General features: G+C 45.4%; 2 protein-coding genes across 2 annotated transcripts in view; both read left to right on the forward strand.

Moving 5' to 3' along the window:
- The window catches only part of LOC106578800 (calpain-2 catalytic subunit), a 34,862-nt gene extending 31,140 nt beyond the window's left edge, over positions 1-3,722 (forward strand). Inside the window, exons 18-20 of the mRNA XM_045702300.2 lie at positions 2,646-2,762; positions 3,191-3,249; positions 3,355-3,722. Coding sequence (XP_045558256.1) covers positions 2,646-2,762; positions 3,191-3,249; positions 3,355-3,378 — 200 coding nt within the window. The 3' untranslated portion in view covers positions 3,379-3,722. The remainder of the gene's footprint in view (positions 1-2,645; positions 2,763-3,190; positions 3,250-3,354) is intronic.
- Positions 3,723-3,781: 59 nt separating this feature from the next.
- Positions 3,782-23,958, forward strand: part of LOC106592837 (calpain-1 catalytic subunit) — a 258,943-nt gene continuing 238,766 nt past the window's right edge. The window contains exons 1-6 of the mRNA XM_082965521.1: positions 3,782-3,869; positions 3,947-4,019; positions 12,096-12,113; positions 14,727-14,820; positions 15,635-15,781; positions 17,275-17,344. Of these exons, the coding sequence (XP_082821647.1) occupies positions 3,782-3,869; positions 3,947-4,019; positions 12,096-12,113; positions 14,727-14,820; positions 15,635-15,781; positions 17,275-17,344 (490 nt within the window). The remainder of the gene's footprint in view (positions 3,870-3,946; positions 4,020-12,095; positions 12,114-14,726; positions 14,821-15,634; positions 15,782-17,274; positions 17,345-23,958) is intronic.

The following is a 23,958-nucleotide window of genomic DNA, read 5'->3' on the forward strand; positions in this document are numbered from 1 at the left end:
CACATTCAACTATGTAAAGAAAAGTATTTAATAAGATGATTTCTTTCATTCAGATCTAGGATGTGTTAAGTGTTCCCTTTATTTTTTTGAGCAGTATATATAAATATACCTTCACATTTTCAAACGGTCCATAGAGACACATACCAGCTCTAATGGTAGTACTGCTACTACCAGCAGTACTGCATCTGTCGACGACACAAGCTGTTCTGCTTCCACGAGCACATCCAATACTAGCGTCAGTAATTCTACATTTTTTGTTAGCCCAGCTAGCTTGGACACTGACAGTGTGAATCTGATGCAGCCAAAGAGCTACTGCTCCCTTACACGGGAAAGCACCGTACAACAGACAGGGACGTTGGACCATGGAAGAGGTGCAAATATGATGAGAACTACATTTATTTGGGGTTCACTTAGATTGGGAGTAGTGCCTTTCCTCAGCCACAGTGTGTTATATGTGCAAAGGTATTATCTCACAACTCGATGAAACCTTCACTCTTGCACAGACATTTAAAAACAAAACATGCCAATTTGAAAAATAAGCCACGGGAGTTTTTTGAGCGAGAATTAAGATGACTTTTGAGTAGTAAGACATGTATAAAAGCAACATATACCATTAATAAGAAGGGGCTAGAAGCGTCTTATATGGTGAGCTACTGAGTGGCTAGGACAGGCAAGCTCCATGCTATTGTGGAGGACTTAATTCTTCCTGCTGCGGTGGATGGGACAATGCTGGGGGAAAAGGCCCAAAAAAACTATACAGACAATGCCTTCATTAAACAACACTGTTTCACAACGCATCAGTGACATGGCAGGAGATGTTCTGAAACAATTACTGCTTTGCATACAAGCCAGTGAATTCTATGCATTACAGCTGGATGAGTCAACAGACGTGACAGGCCTGGCACAGTTCCTGGTATATGTCTGTTACATTTATGGGGGGTCAATTAAGGAAGACATCCTCTTCTGGAAACCAGGACAACAGAAGAGGGTATTTTTTAAGTACTGGACAGCTTTGTGACATCAAATGGACTTTGGTGGTCAAGATGTGTTGGTATCTGTACTGATGGCGCAAAAGCCATGACAGGGAGACATAGTGGAGTGGTAACGTGCATGCAAGCAGTAGCTCCCGACACCACTTGGGTACACTACAGCATCCACTGAAAGACTCTTGCTGCCAAGGGAATGCCTGACAGCTTGAAAGACGTTTTGGACACTACATGGAAAATGGTTAACTTTGTTAAAGCAAGGCCCCTGAACTCTCGTGTATTTTCTGCACTATGCAATATGGGCAATGACCATGTAACGCTTTTACAACATACAGAAGTGCACTAGTTATCAAGGGGCAAAGTATTGATACGTTTTTTTAAATTGAGAGACAAGCTTAAAGTTTTCTTTACTGACCATCATTTTTCCTTGTCTGACCGCTTGCATGATGATGAGTTTCTCACACGACTGGCCTATCTGGGTGATGTTTTTTCTCGCCTGAATGATGAATCTAGGATTACAGGGACTCTCCAACTATATTCAATGTCCGGGACAAAATTGAGGCTATGATTAAGAAGTTGGAGCTCTTCTCTGTCTGCATTAACAAGGACAACACACAGATCTTTCCATCATTGTATGATTTGTTTGTGTGCAAATGAACTCAAGCTTACGGACAATGTCAAATGTGATATAGCGAAGCTCCTGAGTGAGTTAGGTGCGCAATTTCCCAGGTACTTTCCCAAAACGGATGACACAAACAACTGGATTCGTTATAACCCTTTCATGCCCTGCCTCCAGTCCACTTACCGATATCTGAACAAGAGAGCCTCATCGAAATTGCAACAAGCAGTTCTGTGAAAATGTAATTTAATCAGAAGCTACTGCCAGATTTCTGGATTGGGCTGCGCTCAGAGTATCCTGCCTTGGCAAATCATGCTGTTAAAACACTGATGCTCTTTGCAACCACGTACCTATGTGAGAGTGGATTCTCAGCCCTCACTAGCATGAAAACAAAATACAGGCACAGACTGTGTGTGGAAAATGATTTAAGACAGACTCTCTCCAATACAACCCAACATTGCAGAGTTATGTGCATCCTTTCAAGCACACCCTACTCATTAACCTGTGGTGAGTTATTCACAGTTTTCGATTAACAAATTAGGTTTTATATGTAAAGTGGTTAAATAAAGAGCAAAATTATTGATTATTATTATTTGTGCCCTGGTCCTATAAGAGCTCTGTCACTTCCCAAGAGCCGGGTTGAGACGACAACTCACACTCATTCTTATGTTTAATAAATGTATCTTATAGTGTGTGTGTGTGTGTGTGTGTGTGGCAGGCTTACAATGATGGCAAAAAACAACATTTGAGAGTGCGCTGACCCTGGTGCTAGAGGGGGTACGGCTGGAGGTTGAATGTTTGAAGGGGTACGGGACTATAAAAAGTTTGGGAACTCACATTCCCACAGGGATCACTGATGTATGCACTAAGAATCCCAGAGCTGACAAGGTACAAATCTGTTGTTCTGCCCCTGAACAAGGCAGTGAACTCACTGTTCCTAGGCTGTCATTGAAAATAAGAATTTGTTCTTAACTGACTTGCCTAGTTAAATAAAAGTAGAATATATATATATATATATATTTTTTTTAATCTTCCACCAGGTTTCAGTCTGAACAACGCCATCCACCAGATTCTGGTTGTTCGGTATGGAGAGGCTGACATGACCATCGACTTTGATAACTTTGTCGCCTGCATCATGCGCCTTGAAATGATGTTCAGTAAGTACAACGACGTCTTGTCTTAAAGCCACAATCCTGAATTTGTGTTTTTCAGCCAAAAGGCAGCACTTGCTTTCCAATAAAGCTGAGAGATGGCCATGGAGTGTAACATCACTAAATATTGCAGATTGTACCTTTTTTAATGTGTGGGTTACTTTTGGGTGGGGGGTTGTATGCTTTTCTTCTCTATTTATTTCATTTCAGCTCAGGATTACAAGCAGACAGTTTGACTCTCCACAGATAGGATGTATGGGGTATAAATATGTCATAATGTGTATTTTCATTCATAGCTGTATCCAGACAACTGAAAGTCAGCAGCGTTCTCTTCCTGTGTTTACCGTGTGGGTTATGTGGAGACTTAACTCTTCGGAGAGGGTAGAGTGTGTGTTATAGTCTCTTACGCCTGTACCTCTCTCTCAACCCTGCAGAAGTCTTCATGAAGATTGACACGGCTAATACTGGCTCTATTGAATTGGATTTCCATCAGGTGAGAACTTTCCATTTACTCTTATAATCAACTCATAAAGACAGCTTTTATGTTGTTGTTTTTCCAGTTCTAATGTATTCTTGTTATTCTGTTTTCTATTTTCAGTGGTTGTCATTTACCATGATCTAGAGCACTGCAGCCATAAAAAGACGTCTGTAAATCTCTTAGCTTTATGTGTCACAACAAAAAAATTGAAGCCAAACTCTCTGCAAATCATGCTATTAAACCAAAGTGCCTTTTCTATAGACGTTTCATTTGAACACACGGTATTACATCACATCCTGTTTTAAATCTTTATTTGTTTTATTAGATGTAGCCTAGCTGTCTAGGCCTATTGAAAGTTGTTACAGATTATACTTTTGTGATAAATGTATCACGTATTTCCAATCCTTTTATGCAGATTTGTGTTGCTCATTTTGTCATGTTTTGAAAAGAAAAGCCTTTTATAGGCTAATTAAACACCATTATTATTATTATAGTGTCTGTTTTATTTCGAACTTGTATCTATAGCTTTTAGTTCTATACGCGCACCATGCATGTGGCCTGCTTTGAGTCGGTCCATGCGCCCCCCCCCCGGCGGACGGGGTTGGGTTTTCCCGGCGCCGTAGTATTGACCGAACGTACGTACGGAACTTGCGCTTCTGTCGCTGCACCACCACCGCCGTGCAACGTTCTACGTTAAACACCCAGTACTGAGATTTATGCGATTGTTTAGTGAACTGGCAGTCTGTCACCCAACTACGAAACACATCTCAGGTGTCTTCAAAGTGGTGAGTGCTCAATGTTATTGTGGTTTCTAAGTGACATCTCTATTCAGAGAGAGTGCGTGGTATTTTCGGTTTTCCTCTTTCCAGAAGGCCACCGTACTCAAGGCTTGCTACATTTTCAAGAATGGTTCTGTAATTTGTTATAATGTAACAAATGATTATTTTCGGTAGGCTACACCATGAATGTATTAAATAACCAGCCATGTAAACTAGGTTATGCCTCTGCAATAACCCAGAAGTGAACCATTTGCGCGACAAAATAATGCCTCAAAGTAACTTATTGTCATTGACCCATGCATCTTCAACCCTCCTGCTGTGTTCCAGTCGAATTGAACCGATTTACAAGTTTTCTCTATGAAAAATGTAGTTCCTTTAACCTGATTGTCATAAGGTTCAATGACTTTGTCCACACAGGGCATCTGAAAACACAAAATACATTTTTATGATTTTAATTACATTTTGGGTGTTTTATTTAATTTTTGTACACCTGTGGTGTTCCCAGTCAAAAATGACAGGTCATTAGAAATGAATGGGTGAGACTACAATTAGTGTATAAAATTAAGTTCAGGCACATGCCCATTCATCAGATGGACACACTTCCTCTCCCAGACCCCCTCATGCATGTGTGTTTGAGCACACACACACACCTCACTCCCGTTCTTGGCTTCCATGGTAACACCCACAGGAACATTTCCCCAATAGAATCTTTCCCCCACGGGAACCACACCTGTTGGCATTCTCACAAACAATCACAACATTGTTTCAATAATATTTAGAACTTTTCTCAAAGCTCTGGTATATAAAGCTTTTTTGAGGCCTTGCTCACAATTCATTCTGTGGCAGTACAATGACCAAATGATATACTGTATGTGAGGCTCTGATCATATCTTTGATCATGACACTGGTGAGGAGGAGAGAGTCCTTGTTAAACTTTGACACAAAGTAGTCTGTGATAAATGGCACAATATGGTTCATCTGGGTATTTGTTAAAGTCAAAATAATCCATACATTATGCATTTTTTTAACTCAACAATGAGTTGTATGAGCTCTGGTCAAGGAGGCCTACAGGCCATAAATAGCAAATAGAAGTTAAAAACTTGTAATGTTCACAAGAACTTAAGTTGATAAAAAGATCTATCACAACATTAGGTGATATATGTATTATTATGAATTTATAATCCGCTATAATGGGGCGGCCATTTTGGACCGGGAACACAGAATTAACATGAAACGAACACAACAGGGGGGTTAATCAGGTAAACTTTGAAAGAGCATGATTTAAATTCAACTAAATACAATTACAAATAGTTTTGAACTCTCAGATAATATTTCGCTAATCTGAAACAAAACCACACCGGGGAATTTATAAAAAATTATAATTACATCATTGTGTATTTTGCAGTAATATTAGACACTTTTACACATAAATCAGCAGATGTAATGTTGCTCTGAACCTCCACAGTGGTTTTTATGAGTGAGTAGCGTTGTTACACCCACAGTACTGAGTAGCCCTGTTACACCCACAGTACTGAGGAGTCCTGTTACACCCACAGTACTGAGTAGCCCTGTTACACCCACAGTACTGAGGAGCCCTGTTACACCCACAGTACTGAGTAGCCCCCTGTTACACCCACAGTACTGAGGAGCCCCCTGTTACACCCACAGTACTGAGGAGCCCCCTGTTACACCCACAGTACTGAGGAGCCCCCTGTTACACCCACAGCACTGAGGAGTCCTGTTACACCCACAGTACTGAGGAGTCCTGTTACACCCACAGTACTGAGGAGCCCTGTTACACCCACAGTACTGAGGAGCCCTGTTACACCCACAGTACTGAGTAGCCCTGTTACACCCACAGTACTGAGTCCCCTGTTACACCCACTGCACGGAGGAGTCCCCTGTTACACCCACTGCACGGAGGAGTCCCCTGTTACACCCACTGCACGGAGGAGTCCCCTGTTACACCCACTGCACGGAGGAGTCCCCTGTTACACCCACTGCACGGAGGAGTCCCCTGTTACACCCACTGCACGGAGGAGTCCCCTGTTACACCCACTGCACGGAGGAGTCCCCTGTTACACCCACTGCACGGAGGAGTCCCCTGTTACACCCACTGCACGGAGGAGTCCCCTGTTACACCCACTGCACGGAGGAGTCCCCTGTTACACCCACTGCACGGAGGAGTCCCCTGTTACACCCACAGCACGGAGGAGTCCCCTGTTACACCCACAGCACGGAGGAGTCCCCTGTTACACCCACAGCACGGAGGAGTCCCCTGTTACACCCACAGCACGGAGGAGTCCCCTGTTACACCCACAGCACGGAGGAGTCCCCTGTTACACCCACAGCACGGAGGAGTCCCCTGTTACACCCACAGCACGGAGGAGTCCCCTGTTACACCCACAGCACGGAGGAGTCCCCTGTTACACCCACAGCACGGAGGAGTCCCGTGTTACACCCACAGCACGGAGGAGTCCCCTGTTACACCCACAGCACGGAGGAGTCCCCTGTTACACCCACAGCACCGAGGAGTCCCCTGTTACACCCACAGCACCGAGGAGCCCCCTGTTACACCCACAGCACCGAGGAGCCCCCTGTTACACCCACAGCACCGAGGAGCCCCCTGTTACACCCACAGTACCGAGGAGCCCCCTGTTACACCCACAGTACCGAGGATCCCCCTGGGTGGATGACAGGCTCATCTCTAGTTGTTTTGGAGCATTGTTGAAGTTGAGACCCGGGACCAGGACGAAGGCCCTTTACATGACTTGATTCTAGGACTGCATGAATCGGCTGTTCTCTGAGAATGGAGAGACTTTGACTCATAGTGAGTGCAACTAGCCTGAGTCACACTCTCACAGTCTGACCTTTATGTCTCTGAGGAGAAGTATATGTGGTTTGTTTCTTTTAGACACAAACAGAATGCAGTTTTTGCCTTTGACTAAAATAGGTGCCGGTACACATTTTGTTTGCCGGAACTGTTTATATTTGCAGGACTTTTAAGCTAATTTTCTATAAGAGGTGCAGGAACTCAAGCGGTAGAACATTTGAGGTGGCAGTACTCAGTTCTAGTGAGCTCCAGCCCAAGTCAAGCACTAACACAACATTGATTCAGCTTGTGTCTATAACAAGTCATTTTATGATGCTGTAGCGTAGATAAGTTGGATTCCTCCCTGCAGAACTGAACAGAGTACTTTCTATGTGACTCATCTTCCTCCCAAATGGCACCATATTCACTTTATAGTGCACTACTTTTGACCAGGGCCAATAGGGCATAGGGTGCCATTTCCGATGCACACTTTCAGATTCCCTCCCCACCTTCATGGATTTATGGCGTTCCGTCTATTCACTCCGATGACCTGCTGCTTCCCAGGCGAGTCTGTCTGTCTGTCTGTCTGTCTGTCTGTCTGTCTGTCTCTGTCTGTCTCTGTCTGTCTCTGTCTGTCTCTGTCTGTCTGTCTGTCTGTCTGTCTGTCTCTCATTAGAATGCCAGTGTTTGAGAAGTGTTTTGGCATACTAAACACTGCTGGGTTGTCCATGTTGGTTAATGTTTAAATTAGATTTTCCATTAAGGGTAATGACAGAGAGTTCAGAAAGTATTCAGACCCCTTGACTTTTTCCACATTTTGTTACATTACAGCCTTATTCTAAAATTGAGAAAATTCAAATTTTTACCTCATTAATCTACACACACTACCCTATAATGACAAAATGAAAACAGGTTTTTAGAAATAATAAAATAAAAACAGAAATACCTTATTTACATAAATATTCAGACCCTTACTATGAGACTCCAAATTGAGCTCAGGTGCATCCTGCTTCCATCAATCATCCTTGAGATGTTTCTACAACTTGATTGGAGTCCACTTGTGGTAAATTCAATTGATTGGACATGATTTGGGAAGGCACACAGCTGTCTATATAAGGTCCCACAGTCAGAGCAAAAACCAAGCCATGAGGTCGAAGGGATTGTCCGTAGCGCTCCAAGACAGGATTGTATAGAGGGACAGATCTGGGGAAGGGTCCGAAAACTTTCTGCAGCATTGAAGGTCCCCAAGAACACAGTGGCCTCCATCATTCTTAAATGGAAGATGTTTGGAACCACCAAGACACTTCTTAAGGCTGGCCGTCCTCCCAAACTGAACAATCGGGGGAGGTCACTGGTGGTCACTCTGACAGAGCTCCAGAGTTCCTCTGTGGAGATGGGAGAACCTTCCAGAAGGACAACCCTCTCTGCACGCTCCACCAATCAGGCCTTTTATGGTAGAGTGGCCAGAGTAAACCACTCCTCAGTTAAAGGCACATGACAGCCTGCTTAGAGTTTGCCAAAAGGCACCCAAAGACTCTCAGACCATGAAAACAAGATTCTCTGGTCTGATGAAACCAAGATTGAACTCTTTGGCCTGTATGCCAAGTGTCACGTCTGGAAGAAACCTGGCGCCATCCCTACGGTGAAGCATGGTGGTGGCAGCATCATGCTGTGGGGATGTTTTTCAGCGACAGGGGCTGGGAGACTAGTCAGGATCGAGGAAAAGATGAACGGAGCAAAGTACAGAGAGATCATTGATGAAAACCTGCTCCAGAGCTCTCAGGACCTCAGGCTGGGACAAAGGTTCACCTTCCAACATGACAATGACCCTAAGCACACAGCCAAGACAATGCATGAGTGGCTTCTGGAGAAGTCTCTGAATGTCCTTGAGTGGCCCAGCCAGAGCCCGGACTTGAACCCAATCTAACATCTCTGGAGAGACCTGAAAATAGCTGTGCAGCGACACTCCCCAACCAACCTGACAGAGCTTGAGAGGATCTGCATAGAAGAATGGGAGAAACTCCCCAAATACAGGTGTGCCAAGCTTATAGCGTCATACTGAAGAAGACTCGAGGCTGGGTGAAATACCACAGTGTGACATCACAGCAGCAATATTTGTGACCTGTTGCCACAAGAAAAGGGCAACCAGTGAAGAACAAACACCATTGTAAATACAACCCATATTTATTTTATTTATTTTCCCTTTTGTACTTTAACTATTTGCACATCGTTACAACACTGTATATACATGTGACATTTGAAATGTCTCTATTTTGGAACTTTTGTGAGTGCAGTGTTTACTGTAAATGTTTTGTTTATTATCTATTTCATGTAAACATATGTTTCCCATGCCAATAAAGCCATTGGGGAGAGAGAATCTGTATTGTTCTTCTCCCATACAGAATGAGGACTTCACATTGCCTAACACAGTACAGTAATGTTTTGATATCAAATGAAACTGCCTAACACAGGACAAATGTCCTGATTTACTACTAAACTCAGCAAAAAAAGAAATGTCCTCTCACTGTCAACTGCGTTTATGTTCAGCAAACTTAACATGTATACGTTTTTATATGAACATAAGATTCAACAACTGAAACATAAACTGAACAAGTTCTACAGACATGTGACTAACAGAAAATGAATAATGTGTCCCTGAACAAAGGGGGGGTCAAAATCAAAATTAACAGTCATTATCTGGTGTAGCCACCAGCTGCATTAACCTCTCTCGGGTATGTGGGACGAAATCGTCCCACCTAGTCAACAGCCAGTGGAATCGAGTGGCGCAAGATTCAAAAACCTTAAAAATGCTATAACTTCAATTTCTCAAACATATGACTATTTTACAGCATTTTAAAGACAAGACTCTCGTTAATCTAACTACATTGTCCGATTTCAAAAAGGCTTTACAACGAATTCAAAACATTAGATTATGTCTGGAGAGTACCCAGCCAGAAATAATCAGACACCCATTTTTCAAGCTAGCATATAATGTCACAAAAACCAAAACCACAGCTAAATGCAGCACTGACCTTTGATGATCTTCATCAGACGACACTCCTAGGACATTATGTTATACAATACATGCATGTTTTGTTCAATCAAGTTCATATTTATATCAAAAACCAGCTTTTTACATTAGCATGTGACGTTCAGAACTAGCAAACATACCGAAAACTTCCGGTGAATTTACTAAATTACTCACGATAAACGTTCACAAAAAAACATAACAATTATTTTAAGAATTATAGATACAGAACTCCTTTATACAATCGCGGTGTCAGATTTTAAAATAGCTTTTCGGCAAAAGCACATTTTTGCAATATTCTGAGTAGATAGCTCGCCATCACGGGCTAGCTAATTTGACACCCACCAAGTTTGGCGTTCACTAAACTCAGAATTACTATAAGAAAAATTGGATTACCTTTGCTGTTCTTCGTCAGAATGCACTCCCAGGACTTCTACTTCAACCACAAATGTTGTTTTGGTTCCAAATAATCCATAGTTATGTTCAAATATCCTCTGTTTTGTCCGTGCGTTCAGGTCCCTATCCGAACGGTGACGCGCGGACGCATGTCGTGACAAAAAATGTCAAAATATTTTATTACCGTAGTTCGAAGCATGTCAAACGCTGTTTAAAATCAATTTTATGCAATTTTTCTCATAAAAGACTGAAAGAAGAAAATGGTGTCTTCACGCGCACCGTGTCATTGTTCTCAGATCGACCACTATCCAAAACCCCTACTGTTTTTCAGCCAGGGACTGCAGAGTCATCATTCCCCGTTCTGGCGCCTTCTGAGAGCCTATGGGAGCCTTAGAAAATGTCACGTTACAGCAGAGATCCTCTGTTTTCGATAAAGAGGCTATAGAAGGCCAAGAAATGGTCAGAGAGGGCACTTCCTGAATAGAATCTTCTCAGGTTTTGGCCTGCCATATGAGTTCTGTTATACTCACAGACACCATTCAAACAGTTTTAGAAACTTTAGGGTGTTTTCTATCCAAATCAAACAATTACATGCATATTCTAGTTTCTGGGCAGGAGTAATAACCAGATTAAATCGGGTACGTTTTGTATCCGGACGTGAATATACTGCCCCCTACCCAAGAGAGGTTAAGTACTGCAGTGCATCTCCTCCTCATGGACTGCACCAGATTTTCCCGTTCTTGCTGTGAAATGGTATCCCACTCTTCCAACAAAGGTACCTGCAAGTTCCCAGACATTTCTGGGGGGAATGGCCCTAGCCCTCACCCTACGATCCAACAGGTCCCAGACGTGCTCTATGGGATTGAGATCCGGGCTCTTCACAGGCCATGGCAGAACACTGACATTCCTGTCTTGCAGGAAATCACTCACAGAATGAGCAGTATGGCTGGTGGCATTGTTATGCTGGAGGGTCATGTCAGGATGAGCCTGCAGGAAGGGTACCACATAAGGGAGGAGGATGTCTTCCCTGTAACGCACAGCCTTGACATTTCCTGCAATGACAACAAGCTCAGTCCGATGGTGCTGTGACACACCGCCCCAGACCATGACGGACCCTCCACCTCCAAATCGATCCCCCTCCAGAGTACAGGCCTCGGTGTAATGCTCATTCCTTCGACGATAAATGCAAATCTGACCATCACCCCTGGTGAGACAAAACCTTGACTCGTCAGTGAAGAGCACTTTTTGCCAGTCCTGTCTGGTCCAGCGATGGTGGGTTTGTGCCCATATGCAACATTGTTGCCAGTGATGTCTGGTGAGGACCTGCCTTACAACAGGCCTACAAGCCCTCAGTCCAGCCTCTCTCAGCCTATTGCAGACAGTCTGTGCACAGATGGAGGGATTGTGGGTTTCTGGTGTAACTCGGGCAGTTGTTGTTGCCATCCTGTACCTGTCCTGCAGGTTTGATGTTCGGATGTACCGATCCTGTGCAGGTGTTGTTACACGTGGTCTGCCACTGCAAGGACGATCTGCTGACTGTCCTGTCTCCCTGTAGCGCTGTCTTAGGTGTCTCACAGTACGGACATTGCAATTTATTGCCCTGGCCACATCTGCACTCCTCATGCCTCCTTGCAGCATGCCTGAGGCACGTTCACGAGGATGAGCAGGGACCCTGGGCATCTTTCTTTTGGTGTTTTTCAGTGTCAGTAGAAAGGCCTCTTTAGTGTCCTAAGTTTTCATAACTGTGACCTTAATTGCCTACCATCTGTAGACTAAACCCTGTTTCTAAAGTCATATCGGTTACTATCGGTTACAGACATGAATCCTTTCTCTCATTCCTCCACAGCCTGCTCACAGACTCAAGGTATCAGGTCTTCATCTTTTTTTGTGTGTGTGGGGGGGGGGGGTTGGCCTTAGTGGAACTGACTATAGAATTCTATGGGAGTGACCTTCTGATCAAAGTATTTGTCATTACTTAATTTTAGCAAATCACACAACTATGAGGCGTGGGGAGGGTTAGGGGGAAGGTGTTGTGGGAGCTGAATGGTTGGTAGATTAAGCCAATTACTGCCTGGAGCGTCTCCCGACTTTCTGTATTGGCTAATGGTCCACCAGACTCATCGCGCATTTAGGCGGAAGTGTCTGGGATGAGATTACCCTAACAACCTAGCACCCTAGCTCTAACACCTAGCACCGGTGCTCTAACACCCTAGCCCTAGCACCCTAGCCCTAACACCTAGCACCATAGCTCTAACACCTAGGTGGGAAGGCCAGAGGAAATCTTTCTGAAACCTCTCGACTCACTGCTGGTGGGAAGGCCAGGGGAAATCTTTCTGAAACCTCTCGGACTCACTGCTAGTGGGAAGGCCAGAGGAAATCTTTCTGAAACCTCTCGACTCACTGCTGGTGGGAAGGCCAGGGGAAATCTTTCTGAAACCTCTCGGACTCACTGCTAGTGGGAAGGCCAGAGGAAATCTTTCTGAAACCTCTCGAAACGTCTCGGACTCACTGCTGGTGGGAAAGATCAGCTGAAGAATCTACAACACATTTACAGACAGATCACAAGACCAGAGGTTCATTGGTAGAAAAACAAAACAGAACAGAATAGACAAACACAGATCACTAGTAAAATAGCGAACATAGAAACACAGACAGGCTGGAATAGATGGTTGCTGTACTGCAGTCTTCGTGTCAGTGTGCCACTCTGCTGTTAGCTTAGCTTGCTGCTATTAATACCTTCTGCCCTGTGCTTGTCCCAGACTTGGGTTCAAACACTATTTAAAAAATATTTGAAATACTTTGAGCATTAGCTTTAGCCTGCCTGGAGGGCCAGGTGGGAGGGGATTCAGTTGTACGACTATTCTATTGGTTCCCTTGCAGACAGACAAGCTTAATCAAGCCCAGCTAATGTATTATAAATTATATTGAATATCATTTGAACCCAGGTGTGACCTGTGCATTGCAGCACCCTCCCAGCCTATTATTTATATCCTGTGCACGTCAGGAGAGATCTCCCCTACAGCAGCAGAATATTGGTTGTCTTGTAAATTATTTGCCAATGCTGCTCCCACCTAGGCCTCTAACTCTATTTACACTGAGCTCCAAAAGTATGGGATAGTGACACATTTTTAAATACTTTGGCTCTGTACTCCAGCACTTTGGATTTGAAATGATACAATGACTATGTGGTTAAAGTGCAGACTGTCAGCTTTAATTTGAGGGTATTTTCATCCATATCAGGTGAACCGTTTAGAAATTACAGCATGTTTTTGTACATAGTCCCCCCCATTTTAGAGGACCGAAAGTATTGGGACAAATGTACTTATACTGTATGTGTATTCAAGTAGTCAAAGGTTTAGTATCTGGTCCCATATTCCTAGCACACAATGACTACATCACTACATCTATAAAGTTGTTGGATGTATTTGCTGTTTGTTTTGGTTGCGTTTCAGACTATTTTGTGCCCAATAGAAATTAATGGTAAATAATGTATTGTGTCATTTTGGAGTCACTTTTATTGTAAATAAGAATAAAATACGTTTCTAAACACTTCTACATTAATGCGGATTCTACCATGATTACAGATAATCCAGAATGAATCATGAATAATGATGAGTGAGAAAGTTACAGGCGCACAAATATCATATCCCCAAGACATGGTAACCTCTCACCATTACAATAACAGGGGAGGTTAGCATTTTATATCATACCCCCAAACATGCTAACCTCTCACCATTACAATAACAGGGGATATGATAGGGGTGTGATATTTGTGTGTCTGTAACCTTCTGACTCATCATTATTCACAATTCATTCAGAATTATCTGTAATAATGGTAGCATTCACATTAATGTAATCATTGCGTGTCAAGATCGTCAAAAGGAGTAGACCAAAGCGCAGCGTGATAAGTGTTCATCGTTGTATTTATTTTAAATCAGAACACTAAAAACGAAATAATAAACAATGATAACGACCGTAACGTCTTACAGGCTTAACAAACAGTACAAAAATAAGATCCCACAACTACAGGTGGGGAAAGGCTGCCTAAGTATGATTCCTAATCAGAGACAACAATAGACAGCTGCCTCTGATTAGGAACCATACTCGGCTCAACACAAAGAAATAGACACCATAGAATGCCCACCCCACACCCTGACCTAACCACATAGAGAAACAAACCCTCTCTCTCCGGTCAGGGCGTGACAGCGTGCTAGGAAAATGGGACCAAATACTAAACTTCTGTATACATTAATACAAATATAAGTGAATTTGTCCCTATACTTCTGTTCCCCTAAAATGGGGGTGACTAGGTACACCCGATATGGATGAAAATACCCTCAAATTAAAGCTGACAGTCTGTACTTTTGTCATTGTATCATTTCAAATCCAAAGTGCTGAAGAACAGAGCCAAAACCCCCAAAAATGGGTCACAGTCCCAATACTTTTGGAGCTCACTGTATGTCCTGTCCTGTGTCAGTATGTCAGGGGGAATCTCTGCTAGCATAGCCACCAGCAGACTGCAAGCTGAGGGAATGGGCTCCAACGACCACGCCGTACCCTTCCTTAACCAGGTCAGTTTGTTTGTTTGTTTAATTGTTTTGTTTTGTAACTTTGTGTCCCAAATGGAGCCATATTCCCTTTATAGTGCACTATGTTTGTCCAGGGACCTATTCCCTATATAGTGCACTGCATTTGTCCAGGGCCCATAGTGAATAGGGTGCACTACATTTGTCCAGGGCCCATAGGGAATAGGGTGCACTACGTTTGTTCAGGGCCCATAGGGAATAGAGTGCACTACGTTTGTTCAGGGCCCTATTCCCTATATAGTGCACTACATTTGTCCAGGGCCCATTGGGAATAGGGTGCACTACGTTTGTTCAGGGCCCATAGAGAATAGCGTGTACTACATTTGTCCAGGGCCCTATTCCCTATATAGTGCACTGCATTTGTCCAGTGCCCATAGGGAATAGGGTGCACTACGTTTGTTCAGGGCCCATAGGGAATAGGGTGCACTGCATTTGTCCAGGGCCCATAGGGAATAGGGTGCGCTACGTTTGTCCAGGGCCCTATTCCCTATATAGTGCACTACATTTGTCCAGGGCCCATAGGGAATAGAGTGCACTACTTTTGTCCAGGGCCCTATTCCCTATATAGTGCACTACATTTGTCCAGGGCCCATAGGGAATAGAGTGCACTACTTTTGTCCAGGGCCCTATTCCCTATATGGGGGGTCATTTGGAACACAGCCTTTTATGTTATTTATTTACCATCGAGGACCACTTTGGAAATACCTGTTTAATCATTCAAGATCTGTTTAATGCACTTCTTGATGCTGTATTTATTGATGCACAGTGTGTGTTATGTTTATTCAATTGATTCATCCAGGACTATGAGGCTTTGAGGCAGGAGTGTCTGGAGACGGGGTGTCTGTTCAGGGACCCCTCCTTCCTAGCCGAGCCTCCCTCTCTGGGCTTCAAGGAACTGGCCCCCTTCTCCGCCAAGACCAGGGACGTAGAATGGATGAGACCCACGGTGAGATAGGGAAGGAGGGAGAGGGATAGAGAGAGAGAGAGAGAGATGACAGCAACACAATTAGACCCAACCAAATCATGAGAAAACCAAAAAAGAATTACTTGACACATTGGAATGAATTAACAAAAAAAACAGAGCAAACTAGAATGCTATTTGGTCCTAAACAGAGAGGACACAGTGGCAGAATACCTGACCAGTGTGACTGACCCAAAATGAAGGAAAGCTTTGACTATGCACAGACTCAGTGAGTATAGCCTTGCTATTGAGAAAGGCCGCCGTAGGCAGACCTGGCTCTCAAGAGAAGACAGGCTATGTGCACACTGCCCACAAAATGAGGTAGAAACTGAGCTGCACTTCCTAACGTCCTGCCAAATGTATGACCATATTAGAGACACATATTTCCCTCAGATTACACAGACCCACAAAGAATTACAAAACAATCCCGATTTTGATAAACTCCCATATCTATTGGGTGAAATACCACAGTGTGCCATCACAGCAACAAGATTTGTGACCTGTTGCCGCAAGAAAAGGGCAACCAGTGAAGAACAAGCACCATTATAAATACAACCAATATTTATGTTTATTTATTTTCCCTTTTTGAGAGAGAGAGAGAGAGGGGCGACCACGTGCTAATTATCTATCTAGTGTACTCTGAACACCTGTGTCTAAGCTAACTGGAGAGGAAGTGAGTGTAGTTGGTCAACTGTCTGCTACAGGAAGTGAATAATTTTTATTTGAAAGATTCTTTCTAGCTGATATGAAAGATAAGGGGGCAAATCAGCATATGTTTCAAACTGTTTCACAAGCGTTGATGATTAACATTTCTAAACGTTAAAACACAGTATCGGAATTGTAGTTCACACAGAGCCAACCGAAGCTAACCGCTGAAAACCCTACGGAGAAGTAGAGGTTTTCAGAGCAAAATTTACTCGTGATACATCACAGTTTGGATGCTGTCTACAACACAGCCTCTGTCACACCCTGCACCTGTTTCCCATCATTCAAGCACAGGGCAGTTCACGTTCAAATCTAATTTAGGTTGATCCATGTTGTTGTAAAGACAGCTAGATAGTCTAGCCCACATGCTGTATGCCTGTCACACCCTACTCCTGCACTTGTTGTATGGCTGGCATGTGGGACAGACTGGCAGTATGGGACAAGTAGAGACAGGAAGAGGAAGGAACCTCTCAGTCCAATAAAGACCAATCAGTGCAGCTGTTGACCAGGTTTCCTCTGACCACTTCCTAGATTAGCCACTTGTTTACCCGAGTTACATATTATGTTCTAGAATTACTCAAGAGCCAGATATGCTCAGCTGTCCGAACAACTAGAAGTATCAGTTATAGAAATAGACAGAGTTATACCTGTAATGTATTGTAAAAAAGACAGCCCAAGAATGGCTGTTTGCTGAGCAGTACCTCTCCCTAACAGTCTACTGTAAATGACTCTTACCATAGTCTAATGTAATCCTCCCCTTTCCTTCCATCCAGGAGCTAACAGATGACCCTCAGTTCATCCTGGGAGGAGCTACCAGAACAGACATCTGCCAGGGAGCTCTAGGTGAGTTCTGATTGGACAGGGACTACCTCTGGGTGAGTTCTGATTGGCCATGGACTACCTCTGGGTGAGTTCTGATTGGACAGGGACTACCTCTGGGTGAGTTCTGATTGGCCAGGGACTACCTCTGGGTGAGTTCTGATTGGACAGGGACTACCTCTGGGTGAGTTCTGATTGGCCAGGGACTACCTCTGGGTGAGTTCTGATTGGACAGGGACTACCTCTGGGTGAGTTCTGATTGGCCAGGGACTACCTCTGGGTGAGTTCTGATTGGACAGGGACTACCTCTGGGTGAGTTCTGATTGACCAGGTACAAGTTCTGATTGGCCAGGGAGCTCTACGTGAGTTCTGATTGGCCAGGAACAAGCTCTTTGAGTTCTACTAATACCCAGACTGTGGCTGTATAGGAGGTTACTAGCTACGTTAGTGAGGGAGTTCTCTTAATGCCCCAGCATGCTTCAGGTGGAGCGGGTTGATCTCATTCCTCTTGGAACTGGGCTCCCTCCTGGTCGTGAGCCAGGTGCCACGTTTTGACCTGGTGGCGAAGTCAGATCCAATTAAATGTGACGTAGATTAAGCACATTGAGTAGGATTCTGTGTTGAGTTCTGATTGGACAGGGAGCTCTACGTGAGTTCTGATTGGACAGGGAGCTCTACGTGAGTTCTGATTGGACAGGGACACAATAGGATTCTGTGTTTTCACATGCAAAAGGAATTGCTTTTGATAAAAACGCTTTATCTGCCTTCCCAATTAAAATTCAAACATTTATTTTATGGAAAAGAGATGGTGTATGTTTCTGAATGATGCACCATGCTGCCTTGTTGACAACATGGCCGAGCGGTACAGATTACTGTTCTATTTGAGCAGGGCGCTCCTCCCTCCCTCACTGCTTTTCCCCCTTCACGTCACAGTCCATAGCCCGGTCCACCTCGGGTCAGCTTCATCCCTCAATAGATTGACCTTCCAGTAAAAGTCACCTGTCACTGTCTGAAGATGGAGACTGTGTGAATGGCTAATAAATACAGGACTGCCGGCGCTACAAAAGGTTGCTATGGGGTGTTTATGTTGCTATGCGGTGTTTATGTTGCTATGCGGTGTTTATGTTGCTATGGGGTGTTTATGTTGCTATGCGGTGTTTATGTTGCTATGCGGTGTTTATGTTGCTATAGGGGTGTTTATATTGCTATGGGGTGTTTATGTTGCTATGCGGTGTTTATGTTGATATGGGGTGTTTATATTGCTATGGGGGTGTTGATGTTGCTATGGGGGTGTTTATGTTGCTATGGGGTTGTTTATGTTGCTATGGGGTGTTTATGTTGCTATGGGGTGTTTATGTTTGGGGTGTTTATGTGCTTTATGTTGCTATGGGGTGTTTATGTTGCTATGGGGTGTTTATGTCGCTGTGGGGTGTTTATATTGCTATGGGGTGCTTGTCTAGCTAAACAGATACTACTAGAAGTTAGAGCTGGGCGATACAGACAAAAATCCATAAATCTGTAAATTGTCTGAGTTGATGATACAATAACGCTAAATATAATTATACATTTATAACATTAATGTGCACCACAGTTTTTCTTTTATTATCTTTTAAACTACTACTACTAGTTTGTCCCATTAACAAATCACCCTGTCACAAGCGTCGTAGAGAACAGACCAAGGCACAGCGTGTATAGTGCTCATCTTCTTTTATTCTTTGAGAGAACACTTAAACAAAAATAAACTAATGACAAACAACAGTTCCGTAAGGTACCACGACTATACGAAAAACAACCACCCACAAAACCCAAAGGAAAACAGGCTGCCTAAGTATGGCTTCCAATCAGAGACAACGAAAGACACCTGCCTCTGATTGGAAACCATACTCGGCCAAACCTGGAAAACGAAACATAGAAAATTAAAACTAGAACACATTCCCCTGGAAACAAACAAACCCCAAAACACACAAAACAACCCCCCTGCCACGCCCTGACCATTCTACTATGGCAAATGACCCTTTACACTGGTCAGGACGTGACACACCCATATTAGCACATTGATTTCATATCAAACTTTACATTTCTCCAGTATAGGCGACTTATCATAATGAACTTTACTGTATCAGCAGAATGCCTGCGACAAGAGGTTGTAAAGGTTTTAACCGTCCCAGCTCTACTTGAAGTAAAAAGAGGGAAGGGGACATCTTTAAACACTTCTAATAGCCTACCTGCTGAAAGGCTCTTTGCTGAAACCCCAACAGTCCAGCCTCCAGGGGTGGTTCTGGGGGGGGGGGGAGCAGTGCCCCTGTGACAAGAATTGGCCCCAGCTTGGCCCCCCCATTTGAAATGGTCTAGAACCGCCACTGCCAGCCTCGTCCCTTGACTTGTACAAGGTGGAAGGATAACCATAATCACATTTACATTTTGATTGTTTTAATTGCATACGCTCATATCCAGAGTGACTTAGTCAGTGCATTCAACTTAAGGTAGCTAGGTGAGACAACCACGTAATCTTGCCGTCTTCTCTCCCCCCAGTTTTTTACACTGATGCTACTCGCTGTTTATTATCTATGCACAGTCACTTTACAAATTTCCTCGACTAACCTGTACCCCCGTACATTGACTCGGTACCAGTAACCTCTGTATATAGTCTCCACATTGACTCGGCACCAGTAACCCCTGTATATAGCCTCCACATTGACTTGGCACCAGTAACCCCTGTATATAGTCTCACTATTGTTAGTTTATTGTGTTACTTTTTGATTTATTCAATTTTTTTTTACTTTATTTAACTTTAGCCGTCTTCTCCCCTTCTCCTCTCAGTGATAGTGTCTTCTTCTCCCCCTCTCCTCTCAGTAATAATGCTGTCTTCTCCCCCCTCCTCTCAGTGATAGTGCCGTCTTCTCCCCCTCTCCACTCAGTGATAGTGCTGTCTTCTCCCCCTCTCCTCTCAGTGATAGTGCTGTCTTCTCCCCCTCTCCTCTCAGTGATAGTACCGTCTTCTCCCCCTCTCCTCTCAGTGATAGTGCCGTCTTCTCCCCCTCTCCTCTCAGTGATAGTTTCGACTTCTCCTCCTCTCAGTGATAGTGCCGTCTTCTCCCCCTCTCCTCGCAGTGACAGTGCCATCTTCTCCCCCTCTTCTCTCAGTGATAGTGCCGTCTTCTCCCCCTCTCCTCTCAGTGATAGTGCTGTCTTCTCCCGCTCTCCTCTCAGTGATAGTGCTGTCTTCTCCCCCTCTCCTCTCAGTGATAGTACCGTCTTCTCCCCCACTCCTCTCAGTAATAGTGCCGTCTTCTCCCCCTCTCCTCTCAGTGATAGTGTTGTCTTTTCCCCCTCTCCTCTGTGATAGTGCCGTCTTCTCCCCCTCTCCTCTCAGTGATAGTGCCGTCTTCTCCCCCTCTCCTCTCAGTGATAGTGCCGTCTTCTTTCCCTCTCCTCTCAGTGATAGTGCCGTCTTCTCCCCCTCTCCTCTGTGATAGTGCCGTCTTCTCCCCCTCTCCTCTGTGATAGTGCCGTCTTCTCCCCCTCTCCTCTCAGTGATAGTGCTGTCTTCTCCCCCTCTCCTCTCAGTGATAGTGTCGTCTTCTCCCCCTCTCCTCTCAGTGATAGTGTCGTCTTCTCCCCCTCTCCTCTCAGTGATAGTGTCGTCTTCTCCCCCTCTCCTGTCAGTGATAGTGCCGTATTCTCCTCCTCTCCTGTCAGTGATTGTGCTGTATTCTCCTCCTCTCAGTGATAGTGCCGTCTTCTCCCCCTCTCCTCTCAGTGATAGTGCCGTCTTCTCCCCCTCTCCTCTCAGTGATAGTTTCGACTTCTCCTCCTCTCAGTGATAGTGCCGTCTTCTCCCCCTCTCCTCGCAGTGACAGTGCCATCTTCTCCCCCTCTTCTCTCAGTGATAGTGCCGTCTTCTCCCCCTCTCCTCTCAGTAATAGTGTCGTCTTCTCCCCCTCTCCTCTCAGTAATAGTGTCATCTTCTCCCCCTCTCCTCTCAGTGATAGTGCCGTCTTCTCCCCCTCTCCTCTCAGCAATAGTGTCGTCTTCTCCCCCTCTCCTCTCAGTAATAGTGTCGTCTTCTCCCCCTCTCCTCTCAGTGATAGTGACGTCTTCTCCCCCTCTCCTCTCAGTGATAGTGTCGTCTTCTCCCCCTCTCCTCTCAGTGATAGTGCCGTCACTCCCCCTCTCCTCTCAGTGATAGTGCTGTCTTCTCTCCTCTCAGTGATAGTGCCGTCTTCTCCCCCTCTCCTCTCAGTGATAGTGCTGTCTTCTCCCCCTCTCCTCTCAGTGATAGTGCTGTCTTCTCCCCCTCTCCTCTCAGTGATAGTACCGTCTTCTCCCCCTCTCCTCTCAGTGATAGTGCCGTCTTCTCCCCCTCTCCTCTCAGTGATAGTTTCGACTTCTCCTCCTCTCAGTGATAGTGCCGTCTTCTCCCCCTCTCCTCGCAGTGACAGTGCCATCTTCTCCCCCTCTTCTCTCAGTGATAGTGCCGTCTTCTCCCCCTCTCCTCTCAGTGATAGTGCTGTCTTCTCCCGCTCTCCTCTCAGTGATAGTGCTGTCTTCTCCCCCTCTCCTCTCAGTGATAGTACCGTCTTCTCCCCCTCTCCTCTCAGTAATAGTGCCGTCTTCTCCCCCTCTCCTCTCAGAGATAGTACCGTCTTCTCCCCCTCTCCTCTCAGTGATAGTGCCGTCTTCTCCCCCTCTCCTCTCAGTGATAGTTTCGACTTCTCCTCCTCTCAGTGATAGTGCCGTCTTCTCCCCCTCTCCTCTGTGATAGTGCCGTCTTCTCCCCCTCTCCTCTCAGTGATAGTGCCGTCTTCTCCCCCTCTCCTCTCAGTGATAGTGCCGTCTTCTTCCCCTCTCCTCTCAGTGATAGTGCCGTCTTCTCCCCCTCTCCTCTGTCATAGTGCCGTCTTCTCCCCCTCTCCTCTGTGATAGTGCCGTCTTCTCCCCCTCTCCTCTCAGTGATAGTGCTGTCTTCTCCCCCTCTCCTCTCAGTGATAGTGTCGTCTTCTCCCCCTCTCCTCTCAGTGATAGTGTCGTCTTCTCCCCCTCTCCTCTCAGTGATAGTGTCGTCTTCTCCCCCTTTCCTCTCAGTGATAGTGTCGTCTTCTCCTCCTCTCCTGTCAGTGATTGTGCTGTATTCTCCTCCTCTCCTGTCAGTGATTGTGCCGTATTCTCCTCCTCTCAGTGATAGTGCCGTCTTCTCCCCCTCTCCTCTCAGTGATAGTTTCGACTTCTCCTCCTCTCAGTGATAGTGCCGTCTTCTCCCCCTCTCCTCGCAGTGACAGTGCCATCTTCTCCCCCTCTTCTCTCAGTGATAGTGCCGTCTTCTCCCCCTCTCCTCTCAGTAATAGTGTCGTCTTCTCCCCCTCTCCTCTCAGTAATAATGTCGTCTTCTCCCCCTCTCCTCTCAGTGATAGTGCCGTCTTCTCCCCCTCTCCTCTCAGCAATAGTGTCGTCTTCTCCCCCTCTCCTCTCAGTAATAGTGTCGTCTTCTCCCCCTCTCCTCTCAGTGATAGTGACGTCTTCTCCCCCTCTCCTCTCAGTGATAGTGCCGTCACTCCCCCTCTCCTCTCAGTGATAGTGCTGTCTTCTCTCCTCTCAGTGATAGTGCCGTCTTCTCCCCCTCTCCTCTCAGTGATAGTGTCGTCTTCTCCCCCTCTCCTGTCAGTGATGGTGCCGTCTTCTCCCCCTCTCCTCTCACTGATAGTGCTGTCTTCTCCCCCTCTCCTCTCAGAGATAGTGCTGTCTTCTCCCCCTCTCCTCTCAGTGATAGTGCTGTCTTCTCCCCCTCTCCTCTCAGTAATAGTGTCATCTTCTCCCCCTCTCCTCTCAGGGATAGTGCCGTCTCTCCCCCTCTCCTCTCAGGGATAGTGCCGTCTTCTCCCCCTCTCCTCTCAGGGATAGTGCCGTCTTCTCCCCCTCTCCTCTCAGTGATAGTGTCGTCTTCTCCCCCTCTCCTCTCAGTTATAGTGTTGTCTTCTCCCCCTCTCCTCTCAGTAATAGTGTCATCTTCTCCCCTCTCCTCTCAGGGATAGTGCCGTCTCTCCCCCTCTCCTCTCAGTGATATTGCCGTCTTCTCCTCCTCTCAGTGATAGTGCCATCTTCTCCTCCTCTCAGTGATAGTGCCGTCTTCTCCTCCTCTCAGTGATAGTGTCGTCCTCTCCCCCTCTCCTCTCAGTCATAGTGCCGTCTTCTCCTCCTCTCAGTGATAGTGCCGTCTTCTCCTCCTCTCAGTGATAGTGTCGTCCTCTCCCCCTCTCCTCTCAGTAATAGTGTCGTCTTCTCCCCCTCTCCTCTCAGTGATAGTGACGTCTTCTCCCCCTCTCCTCTCAGTGATAGTGCTGTCTTCTCCCCCTTTCCTCTCAGTGATAGTGCTGACTTCTCCCCCTCTCCTCTCAGTGATAGTGTCGTCTTCTCCCCCTCTCCTCTCAGTGCTAGTGCCGTCTTCTCCCCCTCTCTTCTCAGTGATAGTGCCGTCTTCTAATCCTTTCCTCCCACTTATAGTGCCGTCTTCTCCCCCTCTCCTCTCAGGGATAGTGCCATCTTCTCCCCCTCTCTTCTCAGTGATAGTGTCGTCTTCTCCCCCTCTCCTCTGTGATAGTGCCGTCTTCTCCCCCTCTCCTCTCAGTGATAGTGCTGTCTTC

Source organism: Salmo salar, chromosome 19 (assembly GCF_965601325.2).
Source record: "Salmo salar chromosome 19, fSalSal1, whole genome shotgun sequence".
In the NCBI taxonomy this organism is placed as follows: Eukaryota; Metazoa; Chordata; class Actinopteri; order Salmoniformes; family Salmonidae; genus Salmo; species Salmo salar.